The sequence below is a fragment of the Sphaerodactylus townsendi genome, linkage group LG13 (assembly GCF_021028975.2).
Source record: "Sphaerodactylus townsendi isolate TG3544 linkage group LG13, MPM_Stown_v2.3, whole genome shotgun sequence".
In the NCBI taxonomy this organism is placed as follows: domain Eukaryota; kingdom Metazoa; phylum Chordata; class Lepidosauria; order Squamata; family Sphaerodactylidae; genus Sphaerodactylus; species Sphaerodactylus townsendi.
Window position 1 is genome coordinate 43,685,129 of NC_059437.1, and position 20,151 is coordinate 43,705,279.

The 20,151-nt window shown below is 42.7% G+C and overlaps 2 protein-coding genes across 4 annotated transcripts in view; one reads left to right on the forward strand and one right to left on the reverse strand.

Annotated features, from left to right (window-relative positions):
• Positions 1 to 20,151, forward strand: part of PI4KA (phosphatidylinositol 4-kinase alpha) — an 84,820-nt gene that overhangs the window by 23,885 nt on the left and 40,784 nt on the right. For both annotated transcript variants that reach the window (XM_048513638.1, XM_048513639.1), the window contains exons 18-20: positions 1,117 to 1,285; positions 2,570 to 2,620; positions 19,366 to 19,474. In XM_048513638.1, the coding sequence (XP_048369595.1) occupies positions 1,117 to 1,285; positions 2,570 to 2,620; positions 19,366 to 19,474 (329 nt within the window). The remainder of the gene's footprint in view (positions 1 to 1,116; positions 1,286 to 2,569; positions 2,621 to 19,365; positions 19,475 to 20,151) is intronic.
• SERPIND1 (serpin family D member 1) overlaps positions 7,620 to 20,151 on the reverse strand; it is a 34,810-nt gene continuing 22,278 nt past the window's right edge. Inside the window, exons 2-6 of one of the 2 annotated variants that reach the window (XM_048513640.1) lie at positions 18,493 to 18,589; positions 13,910 to 14,774; positions 10,867 to 11,140; positions 10,068 to 10,209; positions 7,620 to 8,246 (exon numbers count right to left, since the gene is read on the reverse strand). In XM_048513640.1, coding sequence (XP_048369597.1) covers positions 8,055 to 8,246; positions 10,068 to 10,209; positions 10,867 to 11,140; positions 13,910 to 14,765 — 1,464 coding nt within the window. In that variant the 5' untranslated portion in view covers positions 14,766 to 14,774; positions 18,493 to 18,589 and the 3' untranslated portion in view covers positions 7,620 to 8,054. Of the gene's footprint in view, positions 8,247 to 10,067; positions 10,210 to 10,866; positions 11,141 to 13,909; positions 14,775 to 17,679; positions 17,810 to 18,492; positions 18,590 to 20,151 lie in introns of those variants that run through there. The other variant, XM_048513641.1, reaches the window with a different exon arrangement.

Sequence of the window (20,151 nt, forward strand, 5' to 3'; positions counted from 1 at the left end):
TCTTCATCTTCACAGTTATTGTAGTATGAAGCATCCCATATTGTCTCATACAGTTTAAGTAAATGATAATTAGGCTGGAGTTGAAACAGCGGCTGAATCTGTCTAACACAGTGATTCCCAAAGTGGGCGCCATCGCCCCCTGGTGGGTGCTGCAGTGATCCAGGGGGGCGGTGATGGCCACAGGTAGAAACATTAATACATATAGTACAGTACAGTAAACCTTTATTAGGCATAAATAATACATATATCTTTCTGTTTAATTGCTATTAAAAATTAATTTCCAGGGGGCGCTAAGTAATATTTTTTCTGGAAAGGGGGCGCTAGGCCAAATAAGTTTGGGAACCACTGATCTAACATCTGTGCTGCTGTCAGCAAAGGGTCATGTAAGTCTCATTGCCCAAATACCTCTCCTGCCCAGCTTGTGAATCCCAAGCCTCAGAAGTACAGGCTGGAGTTCGTTGGTCTTGTATAAAAATATCTTTGATGTGGCAATGGAGGACCACTGGAAGAGGAGCACTTTCTCTGCGGAACAGCTCCCTGGAAAATTCAAACCCAAAGTCCTCATAAGTGATCATCATCTCATGGTTCCGAATGCAATTTCACTATGGGAAAAGTATAGCTATACCTGTGGCATATTATCTCTCCACCAACTTGCATATCTGAAGAGTTAGCATGGACATGGCAAAGGGTTTAGCCACATTCTACACCCTCCAAAAGTATTTTACCTCTCTATATATTGTCAATATAAACAACTAGCAAGCTAAGTTGTCTATATGTTGAAATAGGACTTCTCCCACAGTTAAACGTGCACGTACTTGATTTGCGCATTCACAGATTAATGAATTATCTGTTGCTGTCATCACATCTGTTTCGTTCCTGTCATGTTGGTGCCACAGACAAATCTAAGATTGCTTGTCAAACTACAAGTGTTGTTGAAGTAATATTTGAAATATTTTGTGGCTTCAGGTGTCCGCTAAAAAAAAACCTTCCCTGTCACTGCCATTGTCCAAATTATATGGAGGAAGGTATAATTGACAGGTAATATTATTGCAAAAAAATTGAATCAATTAATGTTTCTGATCTTCCTTTCCCCCATTCTCCTGTGTTCCTTACCAGACATTGTTCCTTAGCTGTGATTAATGCCCTGGCTAACATAGCTGCAAATATACAAGGTGAACACCTTGTTGATGAATTGCTGATGAACTTGCTGGAACTGTTTGTACAGCTTGGGCTTGAAGGAAAGAGAGCCAGCGAGAGAGCAAGCGAAAAAGGCCCAGCTCTGAAGGTATGGCTTGAAGCAAATGAGTTCTTGGCTGATCTCCAGAATAAAGTAGTGGAAACAAAATTGTACCATGGTCTTTCGTGTATTCGCTTGTTTCGTAGGTGATGCAGCTTGCTATGGCAAGTAGGGCAGCCATGAGCCATTGTGGCTCGGGCAAGCTGCTGTGTGCAACATAGGAGCTAAAGCTGCTTAAGGGGATCATGCTTTCAGCACCTAAGTTTGTTAAAAGGATACATGAAATCAGATTGTAGAACGAGACAAACAAAAAGAAGTCTGATGGTTTGCAGAGTTCAGTGTTGTTGATTTTCAGGTTGTTACCTGTGTGTCTCTTGGTCTTGGCAAGCAGCCTTGAAACACATCGGATTTTTAATTGTGTTCAAAGTCCCATCCCCTTCATTTGCTGTGCCCTCTGTGGGTGTGATTCAGTGAAGTGCATGTCCAGTTTGGAAATGGTATTCCTGGAAGGCACCTCTCCATCTTCGGCTACCACTCTGATAAAAGAATGCCACTTTCCCCAGAGTCAGATGGACATTTAGAGAAGTGAGCAGGGGACCAAGGTAGCCGGGAAAACGGGGTCACCTCCAGAGGACCTATAACCTTCCTTTCCTTCTGTGGGCCTGATCCCAATAGGCCTGAATTGCTTTTGAATTTCCCATTCCTCCTATTCCTTGTCCTTTACTTGAAGTAGGGAACTGGTGGCAGCTGAGAGGCTGGGAGTTTAGCTCATTTGTGCAGCTGCCCCTTGGTTTACTGAAAGATGGCTAATGTAATGCTTCACAAAATTAGCCTAGATGGCTACTGTGGCGCAGTATGCTATAAGCAGGCTTGTGATGTGTGTAAATGCTCCTAAACTTTTGCAGAAAAAACAAAGCCACTCGGAGTTCTGAATTTATTAATTGGGCCTTTCTTGGCCTAATTAATGTGAAGTATCAGGAAACCTGCAGGAGTGACTCCCTTTGTTTGTGAAGATGCTCAGCATCTCATCAGAGCCTGATGCAGGTTTCGGTTACCACAGATTCTTTTGTAGGATCACTTTGTGTCACACGGTTGTTTTCTCACTAAGGCCCCTTCTGCACTTGCAGAGTAATGCACTTTCAATCTGCTTTCAATGCACTTTTCAGATGAATTGTACTGTGCGGAATAGCAAAATCCACTTGCAAACAGTTGTGAAAGTGGATTGAAAGTGCATTAGTCTGCATGTGCGGAAGGGGCCTAAGCTTTATTATGTGTTTTAATTTTCTAACTTTTTGCAAAACTCTTGAAATGTCTGTTTCTTCTTTCTCTTAGGCATCGAGCAGTGCAGGGAACCTGGGCGTGCTGATTCCTGTGATTGCCGTGGTGAGTATTTACTTGGGTGTTTTACATTCCTGAAATAATGCATGTTTTTGGAAGCAGACTACTTCTGAGTGATAACTGGCTGGAGAAATATGCCAGGTGATTTGTTTCTCTCTTCCCCTCCCCCAAAAAACTTATACTAGAAGGACTAATCAGTTTCCATCTTTAAAAATTTATTTAAAACATTATTATCCTGCTTCAAGGTGACAAACAGTTAAAATAAAGACATTGAAAATTAGTGGCTGAACTTGGGGCAGGCAGCTGTGAGGCTGAGTTTAAATACCAGAGTAGTTACGTTACTCTGTAGTAGCCAAAGTAACAATGTCATTGTGTCTTAGTCATTAAGTCCCATGAGCACTGAAAAGCCACAGGAAGGCTGAAAAGTGCTTTGTAAATCATCTGTTCATCATGGCTACTAGTTGATTAAGGAACTTGGTTGAAAGACAGCTTTGAAATTTGCTTTTGTTTTTCACGTGTGCACAGTAACAGTGGGTGAGAGAAGATGCTAAAAAGTGTGTCATGTATTGCGTGGGAATTTGGTGGCACCTTGCTGGGCATTTACTAAGTTTTTACCAAGTTCTGGGCATTTACCAAGTGGATAGGGCCAGGTGGAACTTCTGTCCTGTAGGACTTTTGATTGGCTATAATGTTTGGCTGTGCAAGTATTTTTTAAAGTTGTTTCAATGGCAGTTGCCACCACAATGTTGGTTTTGTTCTCTCACTTTTCTTTGGCAGTGTACTTTTAAAATTACCCTTCTTCTCCCCAACATTTAAGCTTTTTCTCTGTGTATGTGTGTCTGGTTCTGCTTCTGTGTCATAGTTCTAAAGGTTCCCATGAGCTCAAATAGGTCGGGGACTGCTCCGTTAAAGGATACGAGTACATGACACTTTTATCTTGTTCACTTATTAGAATTTTGCATAGAAATGTCATAAGCTATACCTGTACCATTTCATAACCTTGTAACCCAGTTCTGTGTGTGCACACGTTCATATCCTGCTGACTGAAAATTCACTTCATGCATTGGATGAAGTAGGCTCTAACCTTTGAAAGCTGCTTCCACAATAGAGTCATTAAAGTGCCTCCAAATTCCTCTTGGGGCTGCTGCAACAACCCCTCAGGATTTTATAACTGAGACATGGCTACAGAGGCGGGATCCAGCAGGTTCTCACCAGTTCCCGAGAGTGGGTTACTAATTATTTGTGTGTGCCCAGAGGGGGTTACTAATTGGGTCCGCTTTTCCGTCTCCACACTCTCACCTCCCCCTCTCTTCTTCTTTCTCGTAGCCCGGAGCTTGCCAGCTAGTAAGAGGAGGGACCCTTTAACTACTGTTGTTTCTGTTGGCAGTAGACGATACGACTTGCTATAATGAGTTTAAATTATGGACAGAAAGATACCAGCTGGAAATTAGGAACTTTTTTTTTACAGTAAGAGTTTTTTACAGTAACAGAGAAATTATTAATGCCCCGCCCCCGGAATGCCCCGCCCAGCCCCATTGGTGCTACGCCACTGTTTGAATCCCACCACCATGGGAACCTGTCACTAAAATTTTTGGATCCCACCACTGCATGGCTACTTGAGATATTGCATTTCTTATCCTGGATAGCTGTTTCAGATGTTACATTGTCTTCCAAACATGCTCATGTTTTAAGGCTGAGTTCTCAAAACTGGTCTGCTTGGGATGATGCAGACTTTTTGTGGCTCTAAAGCATGTGAGATCCAAGCATCAAATTTCTTCACCGGCTGAAGTGTTACAGGCTCATGTCAGATTCAAAAAAGGGCGGGATTTTTAATGCAATCCTCTAGCCGTCAGTCCATTGTGGAGTCAGGACTGGCGTCTACTAGAAACTGGGCTTTCTCATAGAGCTTTAGAACTCTCTCTGTAGAATAATTTATTTGACGTCGTCCTTGTGAGGTTTTTTATGAATTAGTGAGAACTTCTGTTTCAGGATAAGCTATATTTTTGATTCTGATGAACCTTGGTTATCTTGTGTCCTGTTTTTTTTTTAAATTTAATTGTGTAGTATTTGTTTTGGGGGAGGTATCACTGTTTTGAAACTTTTCTAGAAAGCCGTTTTTGTTGTTCGTAATACTATATTTTGTTCTTAATACTATATTGTTCTTATATACTATATTTTGTTCTATAATACTATATTAACTTTTACTGGGATGTAACATGAGGATTTCTCTATGATTTGATCTGTATATGTAGCACAACGTGTAGGAATATATGATGGAGTCCTAAAATGCTTCCATTTCCCTTCATAAGAACAGGGTACCATTTTTGAATGCTCCTCTTGTATTAAAAACTCCTTGCAGGAAGCAGAGAAGAGTTTGTATTTATATCTCTGCCTCTGGATTAGAATTTTGTTCATATAAAAGCCAATGCAGTTAAGAAGTCAAGCTGCATTTAAAATGTCCAGTGTGGCAAAGTTCACTGGTTTTAGTTTACTTGTAGCACGAGAAAAATAGCTATTTTCTAGAGGAAAGATCAGTTCCTTCCAGGAAAATATTGTTTATAGAGACATACAAATATGCTTTACTTCAAAATTATATTGGTGTTTGTCCTTTGCCCCTCTACTCTGGAATTTTTACTCCAACTATTAGACTATTGATGGAGTAAAATAAATATGGTTACGATCACAGAAGTTAATGGTTACATTAAATGTCTATAAACAAATATTTGGCTTTCTTGCACAATATACAATGATGACGAGTTTCCAGCTGTTGTTGCATGAGCCTTTTTAGTTTAACCTCTTTGGGCTTACTTGGGAATTGGTCTTGGCTTCAGTAAAAAAATTGCTTTTCAGACTTTTGGCTCTGCCTCACGAGTGACTTTTTTCCTCATCTCAGTGTAGAAGAAAACATGTAAAATAGGAGAGGACTTACGTTTCATTCATGCAGTCCCTGATTCAGTCTCTGGCATCTGTAGTTCAGTGGCTCTCAACCTTTTGGGCATAGGTGTCAAACTCGCGGCCCTCCAGATGTTATGGACTACAGTTCCCATCATCCCCTGCCAGCATGATGCTGGCAGGGGACGATGGGAACTGTAGTCCATAACATCTGGAGGACCGCGAGTTTGACACCTGTGCTTTTGGGTATCGTTTCCCATAAGTGGAATTGATTTCATATAGTGACCCATCCAGGGGCGGCCCAAAGTTTTTGGCACCCTAGGCGAACTATGACCTTGGCACCCACCTATTCCAGAATTCCATTTTCTATAATGTCCTGCCGGTATTTTTGAGAAACAAACAAACCTCACACAAAGGGCGCTGCTGCCCCTGCTGTGAATCTCAAACAAATGGTCAAGTACTCAGCCTTAACATTTGGCAGTTACATTTGACCACCCTCTCCTGCTCCATTACTTCCTTTAATCCCACCTAAGGTCCTTAGAAATTTGCTCTGGAAACCAAAAGGACACATTTCACTTGATTCTTTAGTAGCATTCAAATATGCAGTGAAGAAAAAAAATGCTAATTATTGTGGCTTATGCAAGATACCGTTTCTGGGAAGAGGTCCAAAATGTAGGTCAAAGCTCCTCTGCCAACTGGGTTGAAGCCAGACATTGAGGAGTGTCCCCCAGCACCCCCCCCCCCGAGGCATGGGTGCCCTCACCACTGGTGGGGGTGCCCCTTACATCGGTGGGGTGGGCATTCCCATTGGCTTGAGCCCACGCCACATCCAGTGGGGGAGTCATGCCCACTCCCCCTGGATTGGGTCCCTTAAATCTTCAGTGGGAGATTTTTATTCATGTACTTAGCTTTGCCATTGAAACTCATGAGATAAATGCTTAACATTGGCTGGCTTGTGACCGGAATTGTTGTCCATGTTGGGTGCCTTAAAATAGATTTGATGTTGATTGCAGTTTCTGTGTAATTGAGCTAATAGTTGCACAATCTAAATTATATTAATGCTAAAGGAAACAAAATCCGCTTTCAGGTTCAAATTCAGGATTTCAACACAACCATCTTATTATATTTGAACTAACTGTTTAATCCTGTGGATATTTAAAAAGATGAGAAAAATTATGTATCTAGCATTTTTGTAACGTCAGTGTCCACTACCTCAAAATTAAAAAAACAAGTAGTGCGTAGATATGTACATTATGTTCTTATACCACAGATAGGATCCAAGAACTCAGGCCCCAAGCATAGTGGAGGGAGCGGGGAGGGAGAATCTCTCATTGAAGTATTATGGTATTTTATTATTTCCCTCCAAACACTATATCTTTCTGGAATCCCACTCGGCTTGTAAAAGTTTGCGCCTGGCTCTATTGGCTGAGTTTTTTGATCCACGCAGCGGCCAAGTCCAGAATTGGATATACAGTTGATTGTTTTCCTTACTCAGAGTGGATATATGGAGCTGGATAGGCAGAGGAATAGGGTTACCAACTTCCAAGTGGAGCCTACAGATCTCCCAAATTGACAACTGTCCTCCAGACTACAGAGATCAGTTCCCCTCGATGATGTGGAGCTTTGGAGGGTGAATTCTATGACCCTGGATCCTACTGAGGTCCCTCCCCAGGTTGCCGTTCCCAAATTTCCTGGAATTTTCCAGTCCAGAGTTGGCAGCCATGGCGAGGAAGCATGTTACAAGCTTGCGTCAGAAAAACCACGCTTGGGCCCCTGGGGATTGCGGAACTCTGTACATTGATTTTGCTGTCCAGAGTGTAAATTTGTTCCTGTCTCAAACAGCAGCCGTTTAGAAAAGAAGTACACTTGCTATTGCAACATAAGTCTTATCTAGGGTCTCACTAAAATGTAGCTGGGTTCATGTTACTGCTTTTCTACACTAAACTCCCTGTGGGTAGAGGAGTTTCCTGATATCTATAAGCCCCAGAGTTTTTCCCCCGCTGGAAAACAGAGAGCTTATATTTCAGTAAATCCTGCAGAAGGACCAACTAAGAGCACAGTCCTTTGTGTTGAAGCGTGTATGTAAGCCATGCGTGTTTCAAGTTAAATGATCCTTCCTTACGCCTTACAATTAAATAATCTCTCGCTGTGGTTTCATTAAAACAATACTGTATTTTAATCCAATAACTTCTGTGATAAACAGGACAAAATCTACCAATAAAATAGTTACATTAAAATGTACTGGGGGCTCTGACTGGATAATACATTCCTGGATTGCTCCGTATTTGGTGGGAGCAAAAGTAATTTTTCCCATCCCACTTAACTGGCATGCCTGCCCTGTCTCCTTTGGGGAATAAATCATGCACTGTAGCCTTGTGTGAGTCCTGGTTTGAGTCTGAACCCTGTGTGAACATAACTTGTGGACACCTGGTGGGGTCTCATGCTGGGCTGGCATGTCAGGTGGGCACAGAAGGAGCATGTTCTTCTTCTACCCATCACACGTAGAGCAATACTCTAGAAGCGTATTGACTGACCTTGGCCCTAAATGGGGCCTAAACGTGGTTGCAAGGAGAATACATCTCTTCTTTTAATACTTGCTTGGGTTGGCAACTCTGCCTATGAAAAGCAGGCAGCTGGTGCGCTGCTCATAGACAAGAAATAAAAAGGGACGATCGACAACAAAGCGAATCTGAGCTGAGAGGGGCATGAAGCCCACGCTAGTCACAAACGCAGCCTCCGTTCCCTCTTCATTCACGGTAATAGTCCCTTGGTGATTAAACTGCCAAAAAAATAGTAAAATTAAAAGTATTAGCATTCATACAAAACACAATATAAATCTTTTGGGTGCTGTGGATTATTGGGAGGGAACAGATAGCATTCTCTCTCCTGACGTTTCACCTGCATCTGTGGCTGGCATCTTCAGAGCCACAGATGCAGGCGAAACGCCAGGAGAGAATGCTGCTAGAACACGGCCATACAGCCCGGAAACCACACAGCACCCCAGTGATTCCTGCCGTGAAAGCCTTCGACAATACATAATTATGTCTTGGTTACCCAAACTATACATCAGTGAAAAACCAGAGCCTAAATGCCAATTATTAGTTATTGTGAGCTTTGAAAATGTTAATAGTATTTCACATCTTGTTCTAACAACCCTGTTGCAGGTGGTTATCTTCCTGTTGCTGATGCAGAGAATAAGAGAAAGGGACCTACCTTAGGCTATGTCGTGAGTTTGTGGTGAAAGAGGGGTATAACGGGGGGGGGGGGGCTTCTTAAGAAGAAGATGGGAATTCCGAATCATATTCAAGGTCTGGGTTTTGACCTTTAAGGCCTTACGCGGCCTGGGACCCTCGTGACTTTCGACCGTGACCGCCCCATATGTCTCTCTAATTCCCTCGCCTCTGCGCTGAGCAGAGGCTAATTTACTGGTAGTCCCCGCTCAAGTGGACGCTGGGTAGGTTCTCCACGCTGGCCAGGGCCTTTACGTTCTGGCCCCGGCCTGGTGGAACACTCTCCCTCCAGTTGTCCGGGCCCTGCGGGATCTTGGTGAGTTCCGCAGGGCCTGTGAGACCGAAGTTGTTCCGGGCCGGCCTTTGGAGTAAATCCAGCCGCTGAGTATGGCTCTGTTCGATACTATCAAGATTATCCTCCTATGGAGGAGTCCATTACATCCCCAGGAGGGTTTTAAAGGAAAGGATTCTCCGGGTGCCTTTATTATGAAATTACCGCTGTTTTAATGAAATTTAGTATGTTTTATGTCGGAGTTTTATGGGCTGTTGTTGTTTTATTTGTATGGTTGCCCTAATTTATCTGTATTAATTGTTGTACACCGCCCGGAGCCCCTCGGGGACGGGGCGGTATAAAAATCGAAATAAAAAATAAATAAAAAATAAATAAATAAAGAGGAAGCGGCGTTTGGATTTATACTCCAGTTTTTTCAACCATAAGGAAACTGTCTCAAAGCAGCTTACAAACTCCTTCCCTTCCTCTCCCCACAACAAATACCTTGTGAGGTAGATGAGACTGCGAACGTTCACCCAGCAGGCTTCATGTAGAGAAGCAGGGAATCAAACCCGGTTCACCAAATTAGAATCTGCTGCTCTTTCATCAATACTCCACACTGCTTTGTGAATAGTTCCAGTTGTTTTGACGTGTGTGATTTGCCCTGGCTTCCTTGTTGTTGGCAAACAGGGGTTTTTACTTGCTTCAGCACTGTGGTTCTACCTGCGCCCCCCAAATTTTCCTTGATTGGTCTGCAGTCTTTGTGATACTTCTTTTGCTGTGACGTTTTGGGAAGGATCACAGAACATCTGGGCTGATTGCTGTGTGAGTGGGAAAATCTGGGTTTTCCCAATCCTGCCCACACAGAAGCCATTTTAATCTCTGTGGAAGCCCCCCCCCCCCACCCCACTAGGGATTTTTAAAGGGTTTTTTAAATCAATAGTTAGCATGTTGATATAGTGCATATTAGTACATATATAGTATATTAGTACATCTGTTTCAAGTTACACAGTTGACCAGTGTCAACTGGAAGCAGCACATGGGTTGCTTGTGTTGTGCAAAATCAAGAGACATTTCCATTTGCCCCACATTTACTTACTCTGTCGATGGTTATCCCTTCTGCTATTCCGGAATAATTGCCATTTTGGGAGAACAGCTCATTGATTCCCAGTGTTTTCAGATACTCAATCAAGTCGTAGCTTTTCTGCAGCGTAAATTTAGGCAGCACAACTTCCCTTGTTCTAGGCGAAACAGAACAACAACTCTTAAGTAAAGGCTTTTACGGAGCCCAGACTGCAAAACTAAAGCTATTTTTATGGTTTGCTCAGTCTGTCTTTCAGTACTGTTGACAGCATTTGTTCCCCTCTACCCTACATTTAAAGTCTGCACTCAATTTAAAAGGTCCTTTGTTTTCTTCTTGTTTGCCATTCCATAATTCTTGTTGACAGGGAGATGACAAGCTGGATTTGGATAAATGACAAGGATGAAGGGGAAGTAAAGTCAGTAAAGGCATAAGGCCAGATTTTTTTGGACCTCACAGAGAAGAACGAGAAAGTAGAAGCTCTCTGTAGTTCCCCTGCCTCTTCTGATCCTTCATGCTATTTGCCAGTTTACATGCTGCTCTTCAGGCATCTACCAGTATATGGAAAGGCAGCAAGCAAATACTTTCAAGTAAAAAAATAACCATAAGGGCTAGAAGAATCTATTTTAAAGAGTAGGCTGAGAGTTTGAGGAACTCCGGTTTCACGCCAGTCTCAAGGTTTTGTTTACGGCAAAACATAGATGAACGCACCCACCTCGATTATGGTCATATTCTAATATGCAACAATCGATCCCACGTTTTCAAAGGAATCCTTGCAGAATTAGGGGCTCAGTAAAAATTCCCGACCACAGCTTACCTGTTCGTCATGCTCTTCTGCCATCTCTCCACCACCTGTGGGGTCAGTTGCTTCTCCAGCATGTTCATGCCTGATGGTTTGTGCGGCAGGACAACCAACATACTGATATTACCTACATAGGGCAACTGGAGGATCGCACACTCGAGCTCATGATCAGCAGCTGCCAAGAAGTTGGCTTTGGTCTGCATCATAGGGATTTTCACAGACTGTTTCTCATTCAGACGGAAAGAGCGCTTCTGTGTCATTTCCATGGGAAACTTGTTTTCCCAGGTGCCTGCCAACATAGCGAAAATCTGTTGTGTGAATTACGCATGAGAATGAGAAGGTGTGATTCTACAATTGTGTGTTGCTCTCGGTATTTGTATATAAGAAATTCAAAAACGGGCATTTTTACAGTCCTTGTTTTTCTTAAGATAATTTCTATAAGATAATTAAGCAAAAATTAGAAATTGTATTGGAGCAAAAATTATGCAATTTGGAGGTTTGTAAATGATTCATGGAGAAGAAAAAGGAGGAGTTTGGATTTATACCTCCCCTTTGTCTCCTGTGGGACACTCAAAGGGGCTTACAATCTCCTTTCCCTCCCCCCCGCCCCAACAAAACCCTGTGAGGTAGGGTGGCTGATGAGAGTCTATAGCAGTAGCGGGGAACCTTTTTCTAGATGTTGCATACTATCAGCCCCTGCCAGAATGGCCAGTTGGCCATGCTGGCAGGGGCTGATGGGAATTGTAGTCCATAACATCTGGAGTGCCAAAGGTTCGCCACCACGGCCATAGAGCTATGACTATCCCAAGGTCACCCAGCTGGCATGTGTTGAAGTGCACAGGCTAATCTAGTTCCCCAGACAAGCCTCCACACTCAAGAGGCAGAGCGGGGAATCAAACCCGGTTCTCCAGATTAGAGTGCACCTGCTCTTAACCACTATGCCACTGCTACTCTCTAGATTGAGGGGTATGGTTCACCAGATAAGAGTCCACTGATAAGAGTCCACTGCTCTTGTGGAGGGGTGGGGAATCAAATTTGCTTCTCCAGATTAGGGTCTGCCACTCTTAACCATTACACTGTTCTGGTAAAGACCTGCGGCTATCTCGTTCTTTACCCTTACCAAACTATAGATTACCCATATGATGGCAAAAAAAAAAAACCACTACACCACGCTGCTGTCTTGCAAACCTTGCCTTATTTTGAAGTTTAAAGCATGAAGGTAAATACCCTTGTGAAACCTTCTGTTTATAAGTTATGATAGTGGCTAAAATCCTGTCGTTTAAAACGAGATCTCTAACTGAGGCATACAGTGGGAAACATCAAACTTCTGTTAAAAATGAACTCTGGATCTTAGGGTGAGGTTAATGCCATCTCTGGGTGGGGGGAGCTGAAATCCAGATTTTTTTAAAAAAAGAATGTTGGTTCCTAGGGGCATATTTGTAAAGCTCAGGATATTCATTTCACAGAGCAGCCGTGATAAAAGATAGTCCCCTATGTAAGCACCATGTCATTATCGACCCATGGAGCGGTGTCACACCACGAGGTTTATTAGGCAGGCTATGTTTGCCTTTGCCTTCACCAGTCATTTACAGCTGAATACAGCTGAGGATGGAAGTCTGACTCAACCTTGAACCAGCTACCCAAACCTGACTTCTGTTGGCATTGAATTCAGGTCACGAGCAGAGCTTTGACTACAGAAGGAGAATAAGAGTTTGATTTATCCCCCCCCCCCCCGCTTTTCTCTCCTGTAAGGAGACTCAAAAGGGCTTACAATTTCCTTTTCCTCCCCCCCCCCACAACAAATACCCTGTGATGTAGGTGGGACTGAGAGCTCCAAAGAACTGTGACTAGCCCAAGGTCACCCAGCTGGCATGTGTGGGAGTGCACAAGCCAATCTGGTTCACCAGATAAGCCTCCACAGTTCAAGTGACAGAGCGAGGAATCAAACCCGGTTCTCCAGATTAGAGTGCACCTTCTCTTAACCATTACACCACGCTGGCCCTCTGCAGTTTACCACTCCGTGCCAGATTTTTTAAAGAATGTCCATTTCCTGGGGACATCCTTGTAAAGATCAGAATGTTGTTTTCATGGATCAGCCATGGCGAGCTCCCTAAAAATATAGCACGTCCTACCCAGGGTAATATAAAGTATACTTCGGTGTTTCACTTTTCGTGTATGTATGTGTGTAGGATCTGCCCCATTTGGTCCAATGCTCTGCAATAGAGATCAGGATCGCTAACAACTTCCTGCTTCTGGAATGAATGCCTTCCTCATATATACGTACGCTGAAACTGTGCTTCTGGTAACTGGCAATCTTTGTCGATGTGTTATTTTAATAACAGATAAGTATATGGTTTAAGAGCTGATTCTACCACTTTTTCTTTTTCTGCTTAATCTCACCCAATTCTTATTTGTGTTGCAGTTCCTGTCCTGTGTGGGTTTTGACTACCTGGGTTTTACAATTCCTAGTGTAGCCTTTTGGGGCATTTTTTAAAAGGTCATTTTCTCCATCTTTCACCAATGGAAACAGTGGTACTATTTGAACGTGTATAGTTTATCCTGCAGGAGACCCTTCCACCATTTAGCTCAGTATTTCAACTTCACTGCAACAGAGAGGACTGTACTGACATCCGGCATTTTGAGATCTTTTTAACCTGGAGATGCCTGGGACCTTCCAAATGCACATGGGTTCTGTCACAGAGCCTCAACACCCCCCTAAATGAATGTTATTAAGCAGTGGTTCTCAACCTTCCTAATGCCCCAACCCTTTAATACAGTTCCTCATGTTGTGCTGACCCCCAACCCTAACATTTATCCATTTTACATATGGAGAACACTGATGCAGAGAGTCTTAGGCAACCCCTGTGAAAGGGTCGTTTGACCCCCAAAGGGGTCGTGACCCCCAGGTTGAGAACCACTGATATTAAGGTTAACAGCTTGATTCAACAGAGATGATATTTTGGTTGTCCAAATGAAGGCTGAACCTGGTCCAGACATTTGGTGTCCCACATAATGATCACTTTGTCATATATTTTGTGGGAAGCTTTTGCTTCTTTACCTTTGAAGTAGAGGCAATTGAGAATCATCATCAGAGTGTTGGGATTTACATGCTCCAGGGCTTCTTTGATTAATCCTTTGGTGAGCTTTGAAACACGTGCATTGGCTTTGGTAATGAAGGCTGGGTCTGAAAAATCAGCTGATTGGGGCTCAGAGACGTAATATTTTTTTATGTTGCTGATGAATTCACTCAGAACAGGGAATTGTTTTTGGATGTAAAGGTCATTGACCGACCTCAGAGTGTAGCCAAAGTTCCTTCTGAACAGACGGTGGGTGAGTTTATAGAAGAGGTTGTGAATGGTTGAAATGTTGTAGGTGGAACTGGCATTAATAAAATCTCCGAAGCCCAGAGATGTCAGTACTTCCTCGTGTGTTTGACCTCCCAGTCCCAAGGAAAGCATAGCCATGGCTGTCGAAATGCCAACGGGCGCCAAAAGGATGTTATCTGAAGAGTCGGCTTTGCTTTTCAGACTCCGGTAAAGATTGAAGCCAAAGTTTGCATTGAGAATGTTGAGGCGCTGAATTCTGGATTTTCCTGGGAAAAGCTCAAGAATATTCCCTTGTTTAATTTCAGGAGTAGTTTCTGGGACCGCATCAATTATGTCAAAGTAGTCTTCATTGAATAGTTTGTCCAAGTCAATATATTCGTATTCATCTTCTTCGACACTCCAGTCATTGGTCAAAGTATTTTCTCTGTGAAATTCTGGTGAAAGATGAGTTCCGTTGCCATAGGGCCCACGAGGAGTTAAAGAGTGAGTTCCACTAAGTTGTTCAAAATGGTCCCGCAAGTCTTTGACCCCACACAATGCAATTGTTACTGTGAGAGTGAAGGAGGCTGACCAAAGCTGCAGTTTCATCTTGATGGTCTGGAAATAGGAAAGTTCAAAAAATTACCATTAGACTCTTGGGAACCAAAAAAGTTACACCTTTTCAGACCATGTACACATAAACCTGCCTACATGCCAGGGATCATAGGCATAAAGACCTCTGTGGGATACCCAGCTCCTTTGAACATGGTGGGGTTTTGATTAATTACATTTATACCCCATTTGTTTCTCTGACATGAAGCTCAAAGCGGCCTTCCTGTTGGTCACCTATTCAGCCATAGGCCAGAGACTAATGTAGCTTCAGCAGTTTCTGTGCCCACCAATGTATTTTATTTATTTATTCCATTTAATTTTTAATGTTTTCATTTGTCACAAAGATCAGCCAACACCGATAAAGAAAGCAAAGTTGCAAGTCTAGATTCTAGTCTTCTGAAGCATTCCCAGGTGAACTTTTCTCCTCCCCCCTTCCTAGACAGGATTGGTTCTAATTGATGTTTTCCAGGACACTGAATCGATTGTTTGTTTTAACTGCATGTCATGTTATTCCAGTAAAACAACAGTGTTTTGTAATGTACAAAAGCTTCTATTTATCTTTGGCTTATTTAGTAAATACAGAGCGATTTAGCCTTGCAGGACCTGAAAATCTTGTTGCCAAATTTCTACTTTTCACATGGAAACTACTGCTCCATTATATCTGTCCATGTCTTTGTGCAGTATTCATATAACTTCAGGGTGCACTTTGATTTCACATTATGCCCATAATCATGAAGACGTCCTTACTGTTTAAATCAAGCTTGGAAGCATTCAGCCAAAGAATAGATTGACTAGTTCAAACTGATAGAAAAAATGGATGACAATTAGCTCACCGGCACCACTGTACACCATTTCTTGGCTCTGAGTGGCCCTAGAGGCTTGATGGGTGTCAGTAGAAGCCAGAGCTAGCAGAAATCCCTGTTGTGCAACACTTAAAGGTATAGCAGCCTTGTCAAAGTCTAGATTCTTGACCTGACATCATCATGCCTTGCTATGTCCAGGTCCCGTCCCTCCTGTCCATAGATTCAGTGAAAGTGTTTGACTTAGGCCACAACCCTACTTTCTTCCTGGCTGCTTCTCTCTTACTGCCCCCATTATTTTCCATTTGTCTCCCCCCTTTCTTCTGTCACTTCCCCTCCTGATCTTAAACATGGTGAGTTTTCCTGAGAATCACCCCCTCCAATGCCCAATCTTTTTTTTTGACTGTTTCTTCTGGCCATCTTCTAAACCCACCCTGCTCTGAGCTTATTCTTCTTTGGCGTTTTTCAGAAAAAGATATCCTGGTCCCTAAAACTCATATTAAATTACGAGCCAAACTGGCAGTTTGTCGTTCCTTCCACAGAAGCCGGGCTGCGGAACATTGTCACAGCTTTTAGCGCCATGTCCATGAGCAGCATTCGATGCTGTTGAATCATTGTTGTAGGAACCACAGTGCAATACAGCACTGACCCAAGAGAAATTCTTTGCCTCTGCTGGAGTGCGGACCAAGCGTCCGTTCCGCACGGCACAAAGAAGATGTCTGTGGGACGTCTTAAAAAGGGGCGACTGCCTCTTTTCACTCCATACACCCAAAATAAGACATTCAGGGGACGTCTTAAAAAGAGGTGACTTTTGGTGTCCTTTCTAGACAGCAAAGGTGTGAGAGGGGGGAAGAGGCTGTTTCCCACCTGACTGTTTTGCTCTCTGGTCAGTTCCACCCTCAGCTTGCGCCCGACATTTTGTGTGCAGTTGAAGGGATTCTCTGCGTTGCCAATTCCTGAAGGTTGCCCCTGGACTTTTGCTCTGCAAGCTCCTCTCCTGGGCACCTTTTCAGCTAAAAAGTACATTATTGTACTCAGCTGGTCCTGCTGATTCTGGCAATATATTGTTTTCCTATTTTTTGTTTTGGAAGAGCTGTCTTTGAAGATATGCTGACATGCACTAAAGAATGTTAGCTGCTCATAGGACTCCCATTGAAAAGCATTGGGCCTGTGGAGGACAGGTCTACTGCCCATTGAGAAGAGTTGCCCTTATTCTGGCTGTGTGGAACAGACCCACATTTGAACATTTGCACCTGAAGTCCCAGTTTCAGAAGTATGTTGTACAACCTGTTTGCATATCTTTAAATACATGATTCAGATGGTTTACAACAATAGCTGGTGCCAAACAGAAAACTGAAAATGAATGGTGTTTCCAGCCGAAGCATAGAAGTGCAAGGGATTGATTCTTATCCAGAGTTCTAACTACAAATTATTGTATTTGTTCAAACTGTTTGTTTTCATAAATGGCTATTCTTAGGGCTTTAGAACACAGAAATAAAACAAAAAATCTTGATTTCACAGTAACATTGCAAATTCTTCTGCACGAACCCTCTAAAAGACAAAGCTTGTGAAGAAATTTGGAAGGGGGTGAGTAGGGGGAGCAGAGATGGTGAGCACCAGAGGGAAATATAAGAATTAAAGAAAGTGTTTTTTCTTCATTTTGACAACACTTAACACTCATTCTTCAATCCCATTCGGTGTAAATTATGGTAAAAATGACTCCAGTGTGTATCTCGCTCTCTATCAGTGTGTATCTCGCTCTCTATAAAAGAGTACAAGAGGAGAGGGCATAGCACACCGCAGGCAATGAAGTCTATTGATACACTGGAATAAAACATCAGCTTGACAGTACCACAGGGATCCTGTTAATTGTTGCTGCTATAAACTAATATGACTACCCCTATAGAATTATTACCATGGGATATGGAGTTTAGTAGTAAAAAAAATCCCAAAGTTGTATCTGTTCTCCCCCACCCCCATTTCTCAGAGTCAGCTTGACTCTTCCACCCTTTCCTGTAATTTCAAACGAGAACTGAAAGACAATAGCTGCAAAATTCAAATTAGATGCAACTGGCAAGGACAGTCCGGGAGAAGTTATGGCAGACACCAACCTTTTGGGAGTTGTTTTGGGGGATTGTTTTTTCCCCCTATTCTGTTGAACGCCTTCGCATAGAAATGATATATCTCCAGTCTCAGCGTTTTCACCTGCTGCAGATCTCCCTGGATTCTTTTTAAAAGCTAATAATGGACATAAAAGTCCTTACATTTGGTCAAACGCTTCTGTAAATAGAATAGAAAGGAAGGATTTTGCCCTCTGGCTGTAGTCCCTTGTATTTCAAGTTGTATGAGAAGAACCCCCTGGGCTTCGTGAAGTCCTCTGTCACAAGACTGTGGGGCCGCTGCCTAAAAGGGAAAATGGGAAATCCCCTTTGCTGGATGCATGGGCTCAAGAAATACTTTAATACTTTGGATCTGAGACTACTTGTGTACTGAGGAATTATCGAAAGTTATATTTGGGGCACAGCCCAAAGAGAAGCAAATGCATACACTGTGTATATTATAGACATTTCGAATAACTTGATTTTGAAAAGCAAATATTCTCTAATCCTCAAGACTTTCTGCCAGAGGAGAGGAATGGTTTTAGTCTTGCTACCACTTCAGTAGTTATTGTTGAAGAGTTGTGTGATTCTCTTGAATACAGCAGTTGCAATAATACCTTGCAGGTATATTTTGGCTATTTAATATAGTGATCTACCTTGAGGGATATACCACTAACCTTAATGTTTAGTGATGTTTAATAGTCTTGCTGCATTGTGTGCAATAAACGCCCCCTTTTAGTTCAGGGAGATATATATATATATATATGTATGTATGTATGTATGTTTAAAGTTAGCCCATTTGAAAAGATAGAAATGGAGCCTTACCTCTGTACTGCTGCACCCAGTGGCCACAAGGTCAGCTCAAAAAGGTGAACGAATAGGATTGAATGCGAACTTTGGTGCTGTCTTCCTTGGATACGTCCTAAAGCAAACAGACTGTAAATCAATCACAGCCATACTTACCTTGTCAGCTAAAATGCCTTGACTTGACTTTGCTGCCAGTTGCTTTTTCCCCTGCATGGTCATGTTTGTTTAGTTCTATGGTCAGGAGCAAAACAGACCTTAGGGTTAGATCCAGACTGAATTTTCCGGGGGCAGAATGGAGCTTTCCTCACTCTTCCCTCCCTCTTCAGCCTGCTGATCTCCACAAAAGGCTGCTCCTGGGGAAGAGGGTAACCCAAGGAACAGCATAAAGGGGAACAGTGAAAATTGCCAATTTAGTCTGAATCCAACCCTTAATTTTAACATGCAGTTGACGTTTAGGGGGTTTATAAACATTTGCTAATAATCGTAAGGATGTCCTTACATTGGGGCTTATTTTCTACCCTGCCACTCATTTCACATTTAGGTCCACTAAGAAAAATAGGAAGACTGGGAGTCAATGCACATACAACAAACTTTTGCAATCTGTTTTTGTGAACTTAAGATCTGTTGGCTCCTTCCCAAGAGATAATTTGACAGTGATCTCCATGAGAGAGTGATAAGGGCAATCTGTTGACTGCATACCTTTTCTCTTGCTTTTTCTTTCTTAAATCAATGATACCTTTGAGTGGTTTCTAATTGGAAAGGAGGAAGAGGTGAGGGAAATGGCTTTATCTTTTCCACTCTGGTGGCTTTCTTTTAAAATCCTGAATTGCCAGCGTGGTAGCAATTAACTTTACCCCCTCCCCCCTTTGCCCCGTTTTTGTTTGTTTATAGCTAACAAGACGCCTGCCACCCATCAAGGAAGCTAAGCCCAGGTTGCAGAAGCTCTTCCGTGATTTCTGGCTGTACTCTGTGCTCATGGGATTTGCTGTGGAAGGCTCAGGTATTCCAAGCACTCTTGTTCATCGGGAGGCGGGGGGGGGGGGTCAACAAAGGGACCATCAGGTACAGTTGCAAGAACCTGAGAAGTCCTTAGACATTTGGAGGAAATTGCTGAAATATATGATTTATTCTTCACAGTGTCAGTTCACAACGGATGCAAGTACCCAGCTTGTGTTTTGTATGTAGAAGGACCCAAGCTCAGGTTCATTCCGCACATGCAGAATAATGCACTTTCAAACTGCTTTCAGTGCTCTTTGAAGCTGTGCGGAATGGCAAAATCCACTTGCAAGCAGTTGTGAAAGTGGTTTGAAAACGCATTATTTTGTGTGTGCGGAAGGGGCCTCAGTTTGCTGCATATGCAATCAAAGAAGCTTGGGTTGTGTGTGCTGGGAAAGTCCTGTGCCTAAAACTTTAGAAAGTCAGTTCCTGTCAATGATGCAGGTGGCAGCTTTATCTGATCAAATAATTCCCAAGTAAGGTAGTAACAAGTGACCAGTTTCCCTGTGTTCCCCTGTGTTTGCATGGGAAATCAGAGACAAATCGTAGAGGGAGAATTCCACCAATAAGGGTAAGGCAAAAGTCTACATGCTCACTAAAAGTCTGCAGTTGGGTTAGAAATTGGGGCATTGAAGACCCTTGATAGACATTTTGGATGAAATCGAAAAAACCATGATAACA